The sequence below is a fragment of the Arachis ipaensis genome, chromosome B2 (genome assembly GCF_059453495.1).
Source record: "Arachis ipaensis isolate K30076 ecotype BB chromosome B2, ASM5945349v1, whole genome shotgun sequence".
Lineage (NCBI taxonomy): Eukaryota > Viridiplantae > Streptophyta > Magnoliopsida > Fabales > Fabaceae > Arachis > Arachis ipaensis.
Genome location: NC_142437.1, coordinates 77,031,727 through 77,049,537, shown reverse-complemented (window position 1 = coordinate 77,049,537; position 17,811 = coordinate 77,031,727). Strand labels below are relative to the sequence as shown.

General features: G+C 37.3%; 1 protein-coding gene across 1 annotated transcript in view; it reads right to left on the bottom strand.

The window, feature by feature from the left end:
• Nucleotides 1-17,811, bottom strand: part of LOC110265289 (uncharacterized) — a 59,157-nt gene that overhangs the window by 1,872 nt on the left and 39,474 nt on the right. Inside the window, exons 2-5 of the mRNA XM_021108218.2 lie at nucleotides 1,156-2,976; nucleotides 887-1,062; nucleotides 626-767; nucleotides 440-541 (exon numbers count right to left, since the gene is read on the bottom strand). Coding sequence (XP_020963877.2) covers nucleotides 440-541; nucleotides 626-767; nucleotides 887-1,062; nucleotides 1,156-2,976 — 2,241 coding nt within the window. The remainder of the gene's footprint in view (nucleotides 1-439; nucleotides 542-625; nucleotides 768-886; nucleotides 1,063-1,155; nucleotides 2,977-17,811) is intronic.

Sequence of the window (17,811 nt, the reverse complement as noted above, 5' to 3'; positions counted from 1 at the left end):
ATATGAAAGTTTCTTGTTCGAATTTAACATCTTTTTTTCATACGGGTAAAATTTGTTACTACTAGCCAAAATATTGGCTGAGTTCTGAGAACTGAACCGGCCATCGAATCGGTCTAGTTACTGATTTATTGGTTTATATAAGTTCAATCGGTTTGATCATAGTTGAACCGAAAAAATCGTTTTATAATAAATAATAAATAAAATATAAATAAATACATAAAAATATAATTATAGTCTAATGTAAATTTTAAAATATCATTCAAATTAAAAGTACTACATAAACCAGAATGTTATAATCACATTCAAATACAAATTCAAAAGTCAAAAAACAAAACAACCAATCAAACATAACATAGCAACATCAAAATGATCCAAGTTTGTCATCAATCATCAAAATCCTCCATAACTTGCTACAGATTTGCGTCATTGATATCATCACCTTCATTTCCACTACTTGGACCCGAAAAAACAAGTAGTGCAGCATAAAATGTACTACTACTACCACCACCACCACCTTGATCTAAATCAGCATCAATCTCATCTAACAAAATATAACACATTATCAATAAATTAATGATCAAAGCTATTGTAATTTATTGTCTGATCAATAAACTATAATACTCACCAAGTAAGTCTTCAATATTACTTGGAAGATCAGGCTCTTTTTCAACAACCTCTTCTGTCACCCAAAAATCAACCATATCAATACTTTCAATATCGATTGGATCATATTGCAACTTTTGCTTTCTTTTTTTTTTCTTTCCGTCCTAACAGATTAAATACAATATATGATAAGCTTAGTATATTAACTATACAAAATCTAATGATATGAAATGAAAGGATGAAATATATATTACCTGGATTTAAGAAGCAAATTATATGTAACATACACAATATCACTTAGCCTATCATGCTCCAATCTATTCCTTCTTGTTGTATGAATTTGATCAAAAAGACTCCAATTCCTTTCACACCCTGAAGAAGCAGTTGCTTGGCTAAGAATGCGAACTGCCATGTTTTGTAAGCATGGAGCAGAACCACCAAACAACCTCCACCATTCATCTACAAGTTACAATCCTATATCTCAAGTATTAGTTATCAAATTAAGGAAACCAAAACATAAAATAACTAAATAACTAAAGCTTATTGTCAAACAGATATTATTAACAGGTTGAAGTTTTTTTGTAGCTCGAACAGCTTCAGGCCTATCAAAGCTTTCCTTTTGATCTCTATATATGTGTATTTCTTTCATTGCCTCAACTGAATCTAAATTATTAACCTTGCAATTCAATGTAACAAGATCAAGTAAAGCTTGCATGACATTAGGTGCTTCTCTATAATTTTCAGAAAAAAGCAACCAGGATTCAAGAAATAAGCTGCTGCGTGAAGATTTTTTTTTCAAATGTTTGTCCCATCTTGAGTTGATAATCTCTGTGTAAGGTTGATATGCAGCTTTCCTATGCTTGAACATTTCTTTGATTCCATTTTCTGACCTCAGCATACCTTCATAAACAATTCCCAATGATGGTTTATCATCGGCATCTACCAACCTCAGCAATTTAATCAACGGACTCACAATTTGGCATGCAATAAAGCATTCATCCCAAAATTTATTGTCTAGGATAATTGCACTCACAGCTCTACCATTAGCACTCCTTCCTAATTTCTGTCCGGTAAAGTGTTTATCAATAACCAATGATTGTAAATCCAATTTGCGCTCAAAGATACTCATCAATGTGATGAAGACAGTGGCAAAATGAGTTGCACCTGGATGAACAATTTCCCTCCAATCAGTTCTTTGTATTAGCCAGGACAAGAACACCGTATGATTATATACAAACACGGTAATCTTCGAAGCACGTGTTGCAAGGTTAGAAATATGTGGCATGCTGCTTATATCTTTTAGAATAAGATTCAAGTAATGAGCAGCACAAGGTGACCAGTGAATATTTTCAAATTTCTTATTAATAAGCCTACCAACAGCAACATAATTCGCGGCATTATCTGTCACTACATGAACAATATTATCAGGTCCAATCCATTCAATCACCTCTAAAAACAAGTCACACAAGCTTGAAGCATTTTTAACCATACTTGAAGCATCTACAGATTTCACAAAGCACAACCTTTTCGAACAATAAACCAAAAAATTAATCAACGTTCTTTGCCTTTGATCTGTCCAACCATCAGCCATGAGAGTACATCCAGTTTCTTTCCAAGCAAACCTATAGCTATCAACAACCATTTGACACTCCCTTTTAAGATCGGCTAATAAGTTAACCCTCAATGTATCATAAGAAGGACCTTTATAACCAGGCCCAATGCCAGCAACACCATCCAACATATCTTGAAAAAAGGGTGACATAATCGCATTGAAAGGAATCTTACAATCTAAAAGCCATCTAGCCACTCGCTTATCAACTTCATGAAGCGCCTCTTTGTTTTGAAACACACTTTTTAGACTTGGTTGACTTCCCGGAATCGTTCGTGGTGCAAACATAGGAGGAGTAATGGTTTTTTCTTTCTTTTTTGGATCGCCTCCAATAACCTCCTTAGTTGGTAACTGACTCAGAGTTTGTTGTTCTTCTTGCGCTATTGCTTCATTAATTACATCCTCACACTCATCAGTACCGTCTTCGTAGAAACTTACTTTCCTTTTACTAGTTTTACTTTTCTGAATCTCTTTCAATAAACCTTCCATTTGTTTTTCTACATCATACAAGACCTTAGAATACTTCTTAATATCTCCACATATCTTTGCCAAATGCTTTTTCATTCTATTAATTCTCCCGCCCCCAAAAGTACTCAGACAAAATAAGCATTGGTAATGCGATTTTCCATTTATATTTTGTAAAGAAACATATCTCCAAGCAGGATCAGTTTTCCCCCGAACATTAGAAGTTTGTGACTGACTTTCGTTAGTCGCGGGAGGAAGAGAACATTCATTCGAAGCATGATGAGCGGATATTTTATACGCTTTTTGGGGGTATTTTCATATAGTTTTTAGTAGGATTTAGCTACTTTTTAGTATATTTTTATTAGTTTTTATGCAAAAATCACATTTCTGGACTTTACTATGAGTTTGTATGCTTTTCTGTGATTTTAGGTATTTTCTGGCTGAAATTGAGGTACCTGAGCAAAAATCTGATTTAGAGGCTGAAAAAGGACTGCAGATGCTGCTGGATTCTGACCTCTCTGCACTCGAAATAGATTTTCTGGAGCTACAGAAACCCAATTGATGCGCTCTTAATTGCTTTGGAAAGTATACATCCAGGGCTTTCCATCAATATATAATAGTCCATACTTTGCTCGAGTTTTGATCACGCAAACTGGCGTTTAAACGCCTACTTCTTGCCCTATTCTGAAGTTAAACTCCAGAAACAGGTTACAAACCAGAGTTAAATGCCACAAACAGGCTGCGACCTGGCATTTAACTCCAAGAGAAGCCTCTGCACATGTAAAGCTCAATGCTCAGCCCAAGCACACACCAAGTGGGCCCCAAAAGTGGATTTCTGCACTATCTGAACTTAGTTACTTATTTTCAGGAACCCTAGGTCAGTAGTTTAGCATAAAAACTACTTTTAGAGACTTACTATGTACCTCATGACATTTTTATACTTCACATTGTATTTTTGACGGCATGAGTCTCTAAACCCCATGGTTGGGGGGTGAGGAGCTCTGCTGTGTTTCGATGAATTAATGCAATTACTACTATTAATCATTCAATCACGCTTGTTTCTATTCTAAGATATTCACTCGCACTTCACCTTGATGAATGTGATGATCTGTGAAACTCATCATCATTCTCACCTATGAACGCCTGCCTGACAACCACCTCCGTTCTATCTGCACTAGCTTGAGTGTGTATCTCTTAGCCTCCTGGTTCACGATCAGAGTCTTCGTGGTATAGGCTAGAATTATTGGCGGCCATTCTTGAGATCCGGAAAGTCTAAACCTTGTCTGTGGTATTCTGAGTAGGATCTGGGAAGGGATGACTGTGACGAGCTTCAAACTCACGACTGTTGGGCGTAGTGACAGACGCAAAAGAATCAATGGATTCTATTCCAACATGAGTGAGAACCGACAGATGATTAGCCGTGCGGTGATAGTGCATTTGGACTATTTTCACTGAGAGGATGGATGGTAGCCATTGACAACGGTGATCCGCCAACATACAGCTTGTCATGGAAGGCGATTTGCGTGCGTGAAGAAGAAGATAGTAGGAAAGCAGAGATTCAGAAGACAGAGCATCTCCAAAACCTCAACCTGTTCTCCATTACTGCATAACAAGTATCATTCAATTCTTGTTCTTTTACTCATTCCAATTAAAACTGAGAATTTCTATTGATATCCTGACTAAGTGTTACAAGATAACCATAGCTTGCTTCAAGCCGACAATCTCCGTGGGATCGACCCTTACTCACGTAAGGTATTACTTGGACGACCCAGTGCACTTGCTGGTTAGTTGTGCGGAATTGTAAAAGTGTAATTGTGATTTCGTGCACCAAGTTTTTGGCGCCGTTTCCAGGAATTGTTCGAGTTTGGACAACTGACGGTTTACTTTGTTGCTTAGATTAGGAAAAATTTATCTGTTTAGTTTAGAGTCAGTAAAACTGCGTCTTCTATTATTGTTTTTGGTTAAAATTTTTTTAATCCTTATTTTCCTTTTCAAATTTTTCGAAAATTTTTATAAACTAATAATTGAGTTTTTCTGTTTGAGTTCAGTTTCATATTTTAAGTTTGGTGTCAATTGCATGATTTTATTTTTCTTTCAATTTTTTTTCGAATTATTAGTGCTCAGAATATAAAAAATTTTTAAGTTTGGTGTCCTTTGTGTTTCTGTTTCTTAAATTTTTTTCAAAAGTTGTTCTTAGTGTTCATCGTGATATTCAAAGTTTTCCTGTTTATTTTCTCTGTTTTGATCTAAAAATTCTAAGTTTGGTGTCATTTTGTTATTTTTCTCTTTCCTCATTAATTTCAAAAATATATTTTCTCTCTATCTAATTGAATCTTCGAAAATCTCATTCAAAAATTCAGATTTCTATTTTAAAAATTTTATTTTTTCCTGTTTTAGTTTTAAAATTTCAAAATTCAAAATCTTTTTCAAAAATCATATCCAAAGTTTTTCAAATCTTCTTAATTAAGCAATTAATTTGGTTTTCAAATTTATTTTTCCTTTTTCTTTTACTTTTCGAAATCTATATTTTAATTTCTAATTACTTTATTCTATTTTATTTTTATTTTTATTTATTCATTTTTTTTATATAATAAAAATAAAAATATATTTTATTTGCAATTCATATCAATTCCCTTTTCTCCATCATGGACTTAAGTAGAAATGAACAGTCCAGAAGGACTCTGGGGTCATATGCTAACCCCATTACTGCTGCATACGGGAGTAGTATCTGTATACCTCCCATCAGAGCAAGCAGTTTTGAGCTAAATCCTCAGCTCATTGTCATGGTTCAGCAAAATTACTAGTATTCCGGTCTTTCACAGGAAGAACCTACTGAGTTTCTGGCACAGTTCTTGCAAATTGTTGACACAGTACGTGACAAGGAAGTAGATCAGGATGTCTACAGATTATTACTGTTTTCATTTGCTGTAAAAGATCAAGCTAAGAGGTGGTTAAATAACCAACCTACAGCAAGCATAAGAACATGGAAACAGTTATCAAACAAATTTCTGAATCAATATTTCCCTCCAAAAAGGATGACACAACTAAGGCTGGACATCCAAGGCTTTAAACAAGAGGATGATGAATCCCTTTATAACGCTTGGGAAAGGTACAAAGGGATGCTAAGGAAATGCCCCTCTGAAATATTTTCAGAGTGGGTGCAGTTAGACATCTTCTACTACGGGCTTACAGAAAAAGCTCAAATATCTCTAGACCACTCAGCTGGTAGATCTATACACATGAGAAAGACTATTGAAGAGGCTCAAGAGCTTATTGATATAGTTGCTAGAAATCAGCATCTGTACATAAGTAATGAGTCCTCCATGAAAGAAGAAGCTAAGGCAGTTTCAACTGACTTTAGTCCTCAGGAACAAGTTGCTGCACTCAATCAGCAACTATCTTCTATAACAAGGCAGTTAGGAAAATTTAAGGAGATGCTATAAGAAACCAAAAATGCTAACAAGGATATGGAATCACAATTGAGTCAGACAAAACAGCAGTTATCAAAACAGATAACAGAGGGGTGCCAAGCAGTTCAATTAAAAAGTGGAAAAATATTAAATATCTCAACTCAAAGCAGCAGAAAGCCAAGAAAGGAACAGCTGACAGAGGATGAACAACCTGCTACCCAAAATCCCACTGAGGACAGTAAGAGCCCAGAGAGGATAAGTCTGGCGATCAAACGCCAGAAACAGGTAAAAAACTAGCGTTAAACTCCCAATCCATGTCCAGTTCTGGCGTTCAAACGCCAAAAAAGGGTAGGAATCTGGCGTTAAACGCCCAATCCATGTCCAGTTCTGGCGTTCAAACGCCAGTGAGGGATCAGACACCTACAAGTGCTGATAATAACTCCCTCAAGAAGGCTTCTCAACCTGCCTCTGTAGGAAATAAACCTGCAGCAACTAAGGTTGAAGAATATAAAGCCAAAATGCCTTATCCTCAGAAACTTTGCCAAGTAGAACAGGATAAACAATTTGCCCGCTTTGCAGACTATCTCAGGACTCTTGAAATAAAGATTCTGTTTGCAGAGGCACTTGAGCAAATACCCTCTTATGCTAAGTTCATGAAAGAGATCTTAAGTCATAAGAAGGATTGAGAGAAACAGAAAAAGTTTTTCTCACTGAAGAATGCAGTGCAGTCATCCTAACAAGCTTACCAAAAAAGCTTAAGGATCCCGGAAGCTTTATCATACCTTGCACATTAGAGGGTACTTGTACCAAGATAGCTTTATGTGACCTTGGGGCAAGTATCAATCTAATCCCTACATCCACTATCAGAAAGCTTGGCTTGACTGAAGAGGTCAAACCAACCCGGATATGTCTTCAACTTGCTGATGGCTCCATTAAATATCCATCAGGCATAATTGAGGACATGATTGTCAAGGTTGCGCCATTTGCCTTTCCCACTGACTTTGTAGTGCTGAAGATGGAGGAGCACAAGAGTGCAACTCTCATTCTAGGAAGACACTTCCTAGTAACTGGGCGAACCCTCATTGATGTCCAAAAAGGGGAAGTGACTTTAAGAGTCAATGAGGATGAATTCAGGCTGAATGCTGTTGAGGCAATGAAGCATCCAGACACATCAAAAGACTGCATGCGTGTTGATATTATTGACTCCCTGGTAGAGGAGATCAATATGGCTGAGAGTCTCAAATCAGAGCTAGAGGATATTTTTAAAGATGTTCAGCTGATGAGCGGATAATTTATACGCTTTTTGGCATTGTTTTTAGGTAGTTTTTAATATGTTTTAGTCACTTTTTATTATATTTTTATTAGTTTTTAAATAAAAATCACATTTCTGGACTTTACTATGAGTTTGTGTGTTTTTCTGTGATTTCAGGTAATTTCTGGCTGAAATTGAGGGAGAGCTGAGCAAAAATCTGATTCAGGCTGAAAAAGGACTGCTGATGCTGTTGGATTCTGACCTCCCTGCACTCGGAATGGATTTTTTAGAGCTATAGGAGTCCAATTGGCACGCTCTTAATTGCGTTGGAAAGTAGCCATCCAGGGCTTTCCAGCAATATATAATAGTCCATACTTTGCTCAAGGATAGACGACGTAAACTGGCGTTAAACGCCAGTTCCATGTTGCATTCTGGCGTTAAACGCCAGAAATAGGTTACAAGTTGGAGTTAGACGCCAGAAACAGGTTACAACCTGGCGTTTAACTCTAGAAACAGCCTAGGCACGTGTAAAGCTCAAGTCTCAATCCCAGCACACACCAAGTGGGCCCCAGAAGTGGATTTCTGCACTATTTATCATAGTCTACTCATTTTCTGTAAACCTAGGTCACTAGTTTTGTATTTAAACAGCTTTTAGAGATTTATTTTGTATCTCATGACATTTTTAGATCTGAACTTTGTACTCTTTGATGGCATGAGTCTCTAAACTCCATTGTTGGGGGTGAGGAGCTCTGCTGTGTCTCGATGAATTAATGCAATTATTTCTGTTTTCTATTCAAACACGCTTGTTTCTATCTAAGATGTTCATTCGCACTTTAATATGATGGATGTGATGATCCGTGACACTCATCACCATTCTCAACCTATGAACGTGTGCCTGACAACCACCTCCGTTCTACCTTCGATTGAATGAGTATCTCTTGGGTTCCTTAATCAGAATCTTCGTGGTATAAGCTAGAATCCATTGGCAGCATTCTTGAGAATCTGAAAAGTCTAAACCTTATCTGTGGTATTCCGAGTAGGATTCAGGGATTGAATGACTGTGACAAGCTTCAAACTCACAAGGGTTGGGCGTAATGACAGATGCAAAAGGATCAATGGATCCTATTCCAGCATGAGTGAGAACCGACAGATGATTAGCCGTGCGGTGACAGCGCACCTGGACCATTTTTACTGAGAGGACAGATGGTAGCCATTGACAACGGTGATCCACCAATACACAGCTTGCCATAGAAGGATCCTTGCGTGCGTGAAGAAGAAGACAGGGGGAAAGCAGAGATTCAGAAGACAAAGTATCTCCAAAACTCCAACATATTCTCCATTACTGCATAACAAGTATTTAATTCATGCTCTTTTATTTTTTGCAATCCAAACTGATAATTATAATTGATATCCTGACTAAGAATTACAAGATAACCATAGATTGCTTCAAGCCAACAATCTCCGTGGGATTCGACCCTTACTCACGTAAGGTATTACTTGGACGACCCAGTGCACTTACTGGTTAGTGGTACGAGTTGTGAAAAGTGTGATTCACACTTCGTGCACCAAGTTTTTCGCGCCGTTGCCGGGGATTGTTCGAGTTTGGACAACTGACGGTTTATTTTGTTTCTTAGATTAGGAAAAATTTTTCTTTTTGGTTTAGAGTCTTCTATTATTATTTTTGGTTGAAATTTCTTTTTTTTTAAATCCTTATTTTTTCTTTTTAAATTTTTCGAAAATTTTATAAACTGATAATTGAGTTTTTCTATTTGAGTTTAGTTTCATATTTTAAGTTTGGTGTCAATTGCATTTTTTTATTTTATTTTATTTTATTTTCTTTTAAATTTTCGAATTTGTGTTCATTGTTCTTTCTTAATCTTCAAGTTGTTCTTGTTTATTTTCCTTGTTTGATCTTTTGTTTGTCTTGTTTTGTGTGTTTTCTTGTTTTTCTTGGGCTTTTTCGAATTTTTAGTTTCAAAAAATTTTTATTTATTAAATATCTTGTTAAAACACGTTAAATTTATAGCTCAATTGGCTAGAGCGTTGTGCATATGTTCTTGGTAATTGGCTATCTTTTTTTAAAAAACTTTTTCAAAAATAATTTTTATTTAAATAAATCTTGTGCCAAACTTTAAGTTTGGTGTTCTCCTGTTAACTTTTCTTTAGTTTTCAAAAATTTTATTTTGGTTTTCTAAAAATTTTAAGTTTGGTGTTCTTTCTTCATGTTCTTGTTGTTCTTGTGAATCTTCAAAGTGTTCTTGAGTCTTCCTTGTGTTTTGATCTTAAAATTTTTAAGTTTGGTGTTCTTTGGTGTATGTTTACAAAGCACTTCCCTAAGTTTCCAAGGAAATACAATCGAATAGGAGAAGAAGAAAAAGATACCATTTGAGAAATACAATTGAGATTTGTGGATTTATCAATCATTATAGACGAACAAAAATAGAGTGACATCAGTAAGAAATCAATTCATCACCTATGACAACTATCCATCCTATGGTTCAAAATCAACAGATTTTTTGAGCAACTCGTAAGTTGAGTAAAATAATCCAAAAAGAATTTCAAATTATTTTTTTATTTTTCTTCAAATCCAAAGAATTCTTATTATTTTATACGTAGGTCATCGATTTCGCATTGTATAAATTGTATAAAAAAAAGAGGGGGGGTGAGAAAAAGATTCACTTTTTGTTCCCTCCAAAATTTTCGAAAACAAGGAGCATTAGATCTAAAAAATTTTAAGTTGTGTGTCTTTTGTGTGTTTTTCTTTTTCATCATAAATTTCAAAAATAAAAAAATATATCTTCTCTAACTATTTTTGAGCAAATATTTCAAAATTTTTTTCAAAAAAATTCAGATTTTTATTTTAAAATATCTTTTTCAAAATTTTATCTTATCTTATTTCAAATTTCAAATTTCAAAATTTTTTAATTTAAATTCCTTATCTTCTCTTACCTAGCTTATCTAATCTTTTCTAATCTCAAATCTTAAAATCAAATCTTTTTCATATCTTTTCTCTTTTTTTATTTTATTTTATTTTCTTACAAGTATCATTAATTTTAAGACATATCTTTTTCAAAACTTCCTAACCAATTTCTCTCTCTTCATCTTTTTCGAAAATTCTCACCCACATCTTTTTCAAATCTTTTTTAATTAATTAATTTAGTTTTCAATTTTCTTTTATTTCTTTTTCTTCTAATTTTCGAAATTATAGTCAATTTTTTATTTATTTTATTTTATTTTAATTTCGGTTTTCAAAAAATAAAAAAGTTTAAAAAAATATTTTATTTGTAATTCACAACATCTCCCTTTCTCCATCATGGACCTAAGTGGAAATGAACAGAAGGACTCTGGGGTCATATGCTAACCCCACTACTGCTTCATATGGGAGTAGTATCTGTATACCCTCCATCGGAGTCAGTAGTTTTGAGTTGAATCCTTAGCTCATTATCAAGGTGCAGCAAAGTTGCCAGTATTCTGGTCTTCCACAGGAAGAACTTATAGAGTTTCTGGTATAGTTTTTACAAATTGCTAACACAGTACATGATAATGAAGTAGATCAGGATGTCTACAGATTATTACTGTTTTCATTTGCTGTAAAAGACCAAGCTAAGAGGTGGTTAAATAACCAACCTAAGGCTAGCATAAGGACATGGAAACAGCTGTTAGAAAAATTCTTGAATCAATATTTCCCTCCAAAACGGATAACACAGCTAAGGCTGAACATCCAAGGTTTTAAACGAGGAGATAATGAATCTCTTTATGATGCCCGGGAGAGATACAGAGAGATGCTAAGAAAATGCCCCTCTGAGATGTTTTCAGAGTGGGTGCAGTTAGACATCTTCTATTATGGGCTTACAGAGAAAGCTCAGATGTCTTTGGACCACTCAGCTGGTGGATCTATACACATGAAAAAGACAATTGAAGAAGCTCAAGAGCTCATTGATACAGTTGCCAGAAATCAGCATCTGTACCTAAGTAGTGAGTCTTCCATGAAAGAAGAGGCTAAAACAGTAACTGTTGAACTCAGTCCTGCAGAACAAGTTACTGAATTCAATCAGCAATTAGATTTTCTAACAAAACAGCTAGCCGAATTCAAGGAGATACTACAAGACACAAGAATGGCTAATATGAATATGGAAGTACAGTTGAAGCAAACAAAACAGCAGTTATCAAAACAAATAACAGAAGAGTGCCAAGCAGTTCAATTAAGAAGTTGGAAAACATTAAATACCTCACTTCAAAGCAGCAGGAAGCCAAGAAATGAACAAACTGCTACCCAAAATCCCTCTGAGGACAGTAAAGGCCCAGAGAGGAATAATTATGGCGCTCAAACGCCAGAAAAGGGTGAAGAGCTGGCGTTAAACGCCCAACCCATGCTCAGTTCTGGCGTTCAAACGCCACAAACAGGCAAGGAGTTGGCGTTAAACGCCCAAATGGAAGCTGGTGTACGAAATCGTGATCATTCCATTCCTTGGTAACAGCGCTAAAAACTCAATACGCACGTTCATGATCTTATATCTGTTTCACAACTTCGTACAACTAACCAGCAAGTGCACTGGGTCGTCCAAGTAATAAACCTTACGTGAGTAAGGGTCGATCCCACGAAGATTGTCAGCTTGAAGCAAGCTATGGTCACCTTGTAAATCTCAGTCAGGCAGATTAAATTGTATTAAGAAATTATAGTGGATGAAAATAAATAAAATATAAAATAGGATAGTGGTACTTATGTAATTCATTGGTGAGAATTTCAGATAAGCGTATAGAGATGCTTTCGTCCCTCTGAACCTCTGCTTTCCTGCTGTCTTCTCCAATCAATCCTACTCCTTTCCATGGCAAGCTTTATGTAGGGCATCACCGTTGTCAATGGCTACATCCCATCCTCTCAGTGAAAAAGGTCCAAATGCTCTGTCACGGCACGGCTAATCATCTGTCGGTTCTCGATCATACTGGAATAGGATCCATTGATCCTTTTGCGTCTGTCACTACGCCCAGCACTCGCGAGTTTGAAGCTCGTCACAGCCATCCCTTCCCGAATCCTACTCGGAATACCACAGACAAGGTTTAGACTTTCCAGATCTCAGGAATGGCCATCCATGGGTTCTAACTTATACCACGAAGACACTAATAACTCGGACTCGGTCTCCTGTATTAGATATCCAAGAGATATCCATTCAATCTAAGGTAGAACGGAAGTGGTTGTCAGGCACGCGTTCATAAGTTGAGAATGATGATGACTGTCACGTTCATCACATCCAGCATGTTGAAGTGCGAATGAATATCTTAGAAGCGGAATAAGTTGAATTGAATAGAAAAACAGTAGTACTTTGCATTAATCTTTGAGGAACAGCAGAGCTCCACACCTTAATCTATGGTGTGTAGAAACTCTACCGTTGAAAATACATAAGTGATGAAGGTCCAGCCATGGCCGAGAGGCCATCCCCCAAACGTAATCAAAGGATCAAAAGATAATCCAAAGATGTTCCAATGATATAAATACAATAGTAAAAAGTCCTATTTATACTAAACTAGTTACTAGGGTTTACAAAAATAAGTAAATGATGCAGAAATCTACTTCCGGGGCCCACTTGGTGTGTGCTTGGGCTGAGCTTGAAGTTTACACGTGGAGAGGTCATTCTTGGAGTTGAACGCCAGTTTGTAACGTGTTTCTGGTATTGAACTCCACTTTGCAACTTGTTTCTGGTGCTGAATGCCAGACTGCAACATGGAACTGGCGTTCAATGCCAGTTTGCATCATCTAAACTCGAGAAAAGTATAGACTATTATATATTTCTGGAAAGCCCTAGATGTCTACTTTCCAACGCAATTGGAAGCGCACCATTTGGAGTTCTGTAGCTCCAGAAAATCCACTTTGAGTGCAGAAAGGTCAGAATCCAACAGCATCTGTAGTCCTTCTTCAACCTCTGAATCTGATTTTTGCTCAAGTCCCTCAATTTCAGCCAGAAAATATCTGAAATCATAGAAAAACACACAAACTCATATTAAAGTCCAGAAATGTGATTTTTAATTAAAAACTAATAAAAATATAATGAAAACTAATTAAATCATACTAAAAACATACTAAAAACAATGTCAAAAAGCGTATAAATTATCCGCTCATCACAACACCAAACTTAAATTGTTGCTTGTCCCCAAGCAACTGAAAATAAAATAGGATAAAAAGAAGATAATATACTATAAATTCTAAAATATCAATGAAACATAGCTCCAATCAGATAAGCGGGACTTGTAGCTTTTTACCTCTTGAATAGTTTTGGCATCTCACTTCCTCCATTGAAGTTCAGAATGATTGGCATCTATAGGAACTCAGAATTCAGATAGTGTTATTGATTCTCCTAGTTCAGTATGTTGATTCTTGAACACAGCTACTTTATGAGTCTTGGTCGTGGCCCTAAGCACTTTGTTTTCCAGTATTACCACCGGATACATAAATGCCACAGACACATAACTGGGTGAACCTTTTCAGATTGTGACTCAGCTTTGCTAAAGTCCCAAATTAGAGGTGTCCAGGGTTCTTAAGCACACTCTTCTTTTGCTTTGGACCTTGACTTTAACCGCTCAGTCTCAAGTTTTCATTTGACACCTTCACGCCACAAGCACATAGTTAGGGACAGTTTGGTTTAGCCGCTTAGGCCAGGATTTTATTCCTTTAGGCCCTCCTATCCACTGATGATGAAAGCCTTGGATCCTTTTTATTACCCTTGCCTTTTGGTTTTAAGGGTTACTGGTTTTTTGCTCTTGCCTCTTGGTTTTAAGAGCTTTTGGCTTTTTCTGCTTGCTTTTTTTTCTCTTTTTTTTTCGCCATTTTTTTTCTCTTTTTTTTTCCTGCAAGCTTTTTGTATTCACTATTTTTTCTTGCTTCAAGAATCATTTTTATGATTTTTCAGATTATCAAATAACATTTCTCCTTTTCATCATTCTTTCAAGAGCCAACATATTTAACATTCATAAACAACAACTTTAAAAGACATATGCACTGTTCAAGCATTCATTCAGGAAACAAAAAGTATTGTCACCACATCAAGATAATTAAACTAGTTTCAAGGATGAATTCAAAACCATGTACTTCTTGTTCTTTTGTAATTAAAACATTTTTCATTCAAGAGAGGTGATGGATTCATAGGACATTCATAACTTTAAGGCATAAACATTTAAATACTAATGATCATGAAGACACAAACATAAAGCATAATAAACAAAAAATAGTAAAAATAAATAGACAAGGAGATTAAGGAATGAGTCCACCTTAGTGAGGGTGGCGTTTTCCTCTTCTTGGAGAACCAATGGTGCTTTTGAGCTCCTCTATGTCTCTTCCTTGTCTTTGTTGTTCCTCCCTCATAGCTCTTTGATCTTCTCTAACTTCATGGAGGATGATGGAATGCTCTTGGTGCTCCATCCTTAGTTGTCCCATGTTGGAACTTAATTCACCTAGGAAAGTGTTGATTTGTTCCCAATAGTTTTGTGGAGGAAAGTGCATCCCTTGAGGCATCTCAGGGATTTCATGGTGAGGAATTTCCTCATGCTCATGTTGAGGTCCATGCTCTCTTGTTTGCTCCATCCTTTTCTTAGTGATGGGCTTATCCTCTTCAATGAGGATGTCTCCCTCTATGTCAATTCCAGCCGAATTGCAGAGGTGGCAAATGAGATGAGGAAAGGCTAACCTTTCCAAATTAGAGGACTTGTCAGCCACTTTGTAGAGTTCTTGAGTTATAATCTCATGAACTTCCACTTCCTCCCCAATCATGATGCTGTGGATCATGATGGCCCGGTCTATAGTAACTTCAGACCGGTTGCTAGTAGGAATGATTGAGCGTTGAATGAACTCCAACCATCCTCTAGCTACTGGTTTGAGGTCAAGCCTTCTTAGTTGAACTGGCTTACCTTTTGAGTCAATTTTCTATTGAGCTCCTTCCACACATATGTCCATGAGGACTTGGTCCAACTTTTGATAAAAGTTGACTCTTCTAGTGTAGGGGCGTGCGTTCTCTTCCATTATTGGTAGGTTGAACGCCAACCTTACATTTTTCGGACTGAAATCTAAGTATTTCCCCCGAACCATGGTGAGCCAATTCTTTGGGTTCGGGTTCACACTTTGATCATGGTTTCTAATGACCCATGTGTTTGCATAGAACTCTTGAACCATTAAGATCCCGACTTGTTGAATGGGGTTGGTGAGGACTTCCCAACCTCTTCTTTGGATCTCAAGTCGGATCTCCGGATACTCATTCTTTTTGAGTTTGAAAGGAACCTCAGGGATCACTTTTTTCTTGGCCACAACTTCATAGAAGTGGTCTTGATGAACCTTAGAGATGAATCTCTCCACCTCCCATGACTCAGAAGTGGAAGCAATTGCCTTCCCTTTCCTCTTTCTAGAGGTTTCTCTGGCCTTTGGTGCCATGAATGGTTATGGAAAAACAAAAAGCAATGCTTTTTACCACACCAAACTTAAAATGTTTGCTCGTCCCCGAGCAAAAGAAGAGAGAAAGAAGTAGAAGAAGAAGAGAAATGGAGGAGAGGGAGAGAAAGTTGGTTTCGGCCAAGGGGTGAAGAGAGGGTTGTGTTGTGTGAAAATGAAGAGGGAATGAGGGGTTAGGGTTCGGCCATTTAGGGTTGGGTTTGGAAGGAAAATTATTTTGAATTTAAAGGTAGGTGGGATTTTTGGGGAAGAGAGGATGGATGTGAGTGGTGAAGAGGTGATGGAAAAGAGTGATTGAGTTGATTGGTGAGGGGTATTTGGGGAAGAGTGATATGAAAAGGTGTGTAGAGGAGAGAAGAAAGGTAAGTGAGGATCCTGTGGGGTCTACAGATCCTGAGGTGTTTGAGGATTTCTCATCCCTTCACCTTTGAGGCGTGTAAAATGCCCTATATATTCAATCCTGGCGTTTAACGCCAGACTGCAGCATGTTTCTGGCGTTAAACGCCACTTCCATGCTTGTTTTGGGCGTTCAACGCCAGTCTGCAGCATGTTTCTGGCGTTGAACGCCAGTATGGTGCATGTTTCCGGCGTTAAACGCCAGTCTGATGCTTGTGTCTGGCGTTTAACACCAGCTTTCCTCTGGGTGCAATCCTGGCGTTTAAACGCCAGACTGCTGCTTGTTTCTGGCGTTTAACGCCAGTTTTATGCTCTGTTCTGGCGTTAAACGCCAGCCAGATGCTCCTTACTGGCGTTTAAACGCCAGTGAGCCCTTCCTCCAGGGTGTTCTGTTTTCAATGCTATTTTTCATTCTGTTTTTGATTTTTCAATAGTTTTTGTGACTCCACATGATCATCAACCTAGTAAATCATGAAATAACAAAGAAAAAAAAAAATAAAATATATTAAATAACATTGGGTTGCCTCCTAACAAGCGCTTCTTTAATGTCAATAGCTTGACGGTGGGCTCTCACTGAGCCACACAGGTGATCAGGTCAATTTTATAGATTCCCAACACCAAACTTAGAGTTTGGATGTGGGGATTCAACACCAAACTTAGAGTTTGGCTGAGGCCTCCCAACACCAAACTTAGAGTTTGATTGTGGGGGCTTTGTTTGACTCTGTACTGAGAGAAGCTTTTCATGCTTCCTCTCCATGGTTACAGAAGGAGGATCTTGAGTTTTAAACACAAGGTAGTCCTCATTCAGTTGAAGGACCAACTATCCTCTGTCCACATCAATCACAGCTCTTGCTGTGGCTAGGAAGGATCTTCCAGGGATGATGGATTCATCTTCTTCCTTCCCAGTGTCTAGGATTATGAAATCAGCAGGGATGTAAAGGTCTTCAACCTTTACTAACATGTCCTCTACTAGTCCATAAGCCTATTTTCTTGAGTTGTCTACCATCTCTAGTGAGATTCTAGCAGCTTGCACCTCAAAGATTCCCAATTTCTCCATTATAGAGAGGGGCATGAGGTTTATCCCTGATCCAAGGTCACATAGAGCCTTCTCAAAAGTCATGGTGCCTATGGTACAAGGTATTAAGAACTTTCCAGGATCCTGTTTCTTCTGAGGCAATCTCAGTCGATCCAGACCACTCAGTTCATTGGTGAGCAAGGGAGGTTCATCTTCCCAAGTCTCATTACCAAATAATTTGGCGTTCAGCTTCATGATTGCACCAAGGTACTTGGCAACTTGCTCTTCAGTAACATCCTCATTCTCTTCAGAAGAAGAATATTCATCAGAGCTCATGAATGGCATAAGGAGGTTCAATGGAATCTCTATGGTCTCTAGATGAGCCTTAGAGTCCTTTGGTTCCTCAAAGAGAAACTCCTTGTTGATCACTGGACGTCCCAGGAGGTCTTCCTCACTGGGATTCACGTCCTCTTCCTCCCTTGTAGGTTCGGCCATGATTGATATATCAATGGCCTTGCACTCTCTCTTTGGATTCTCTTCTGTATTGCTTGGGAGAGTACTGGGAGGGGTTTCAGTGATTTCTTTACTCAGCTGGCCCACTTGTGCTTCCAAATTTCTAATGGAAGACCT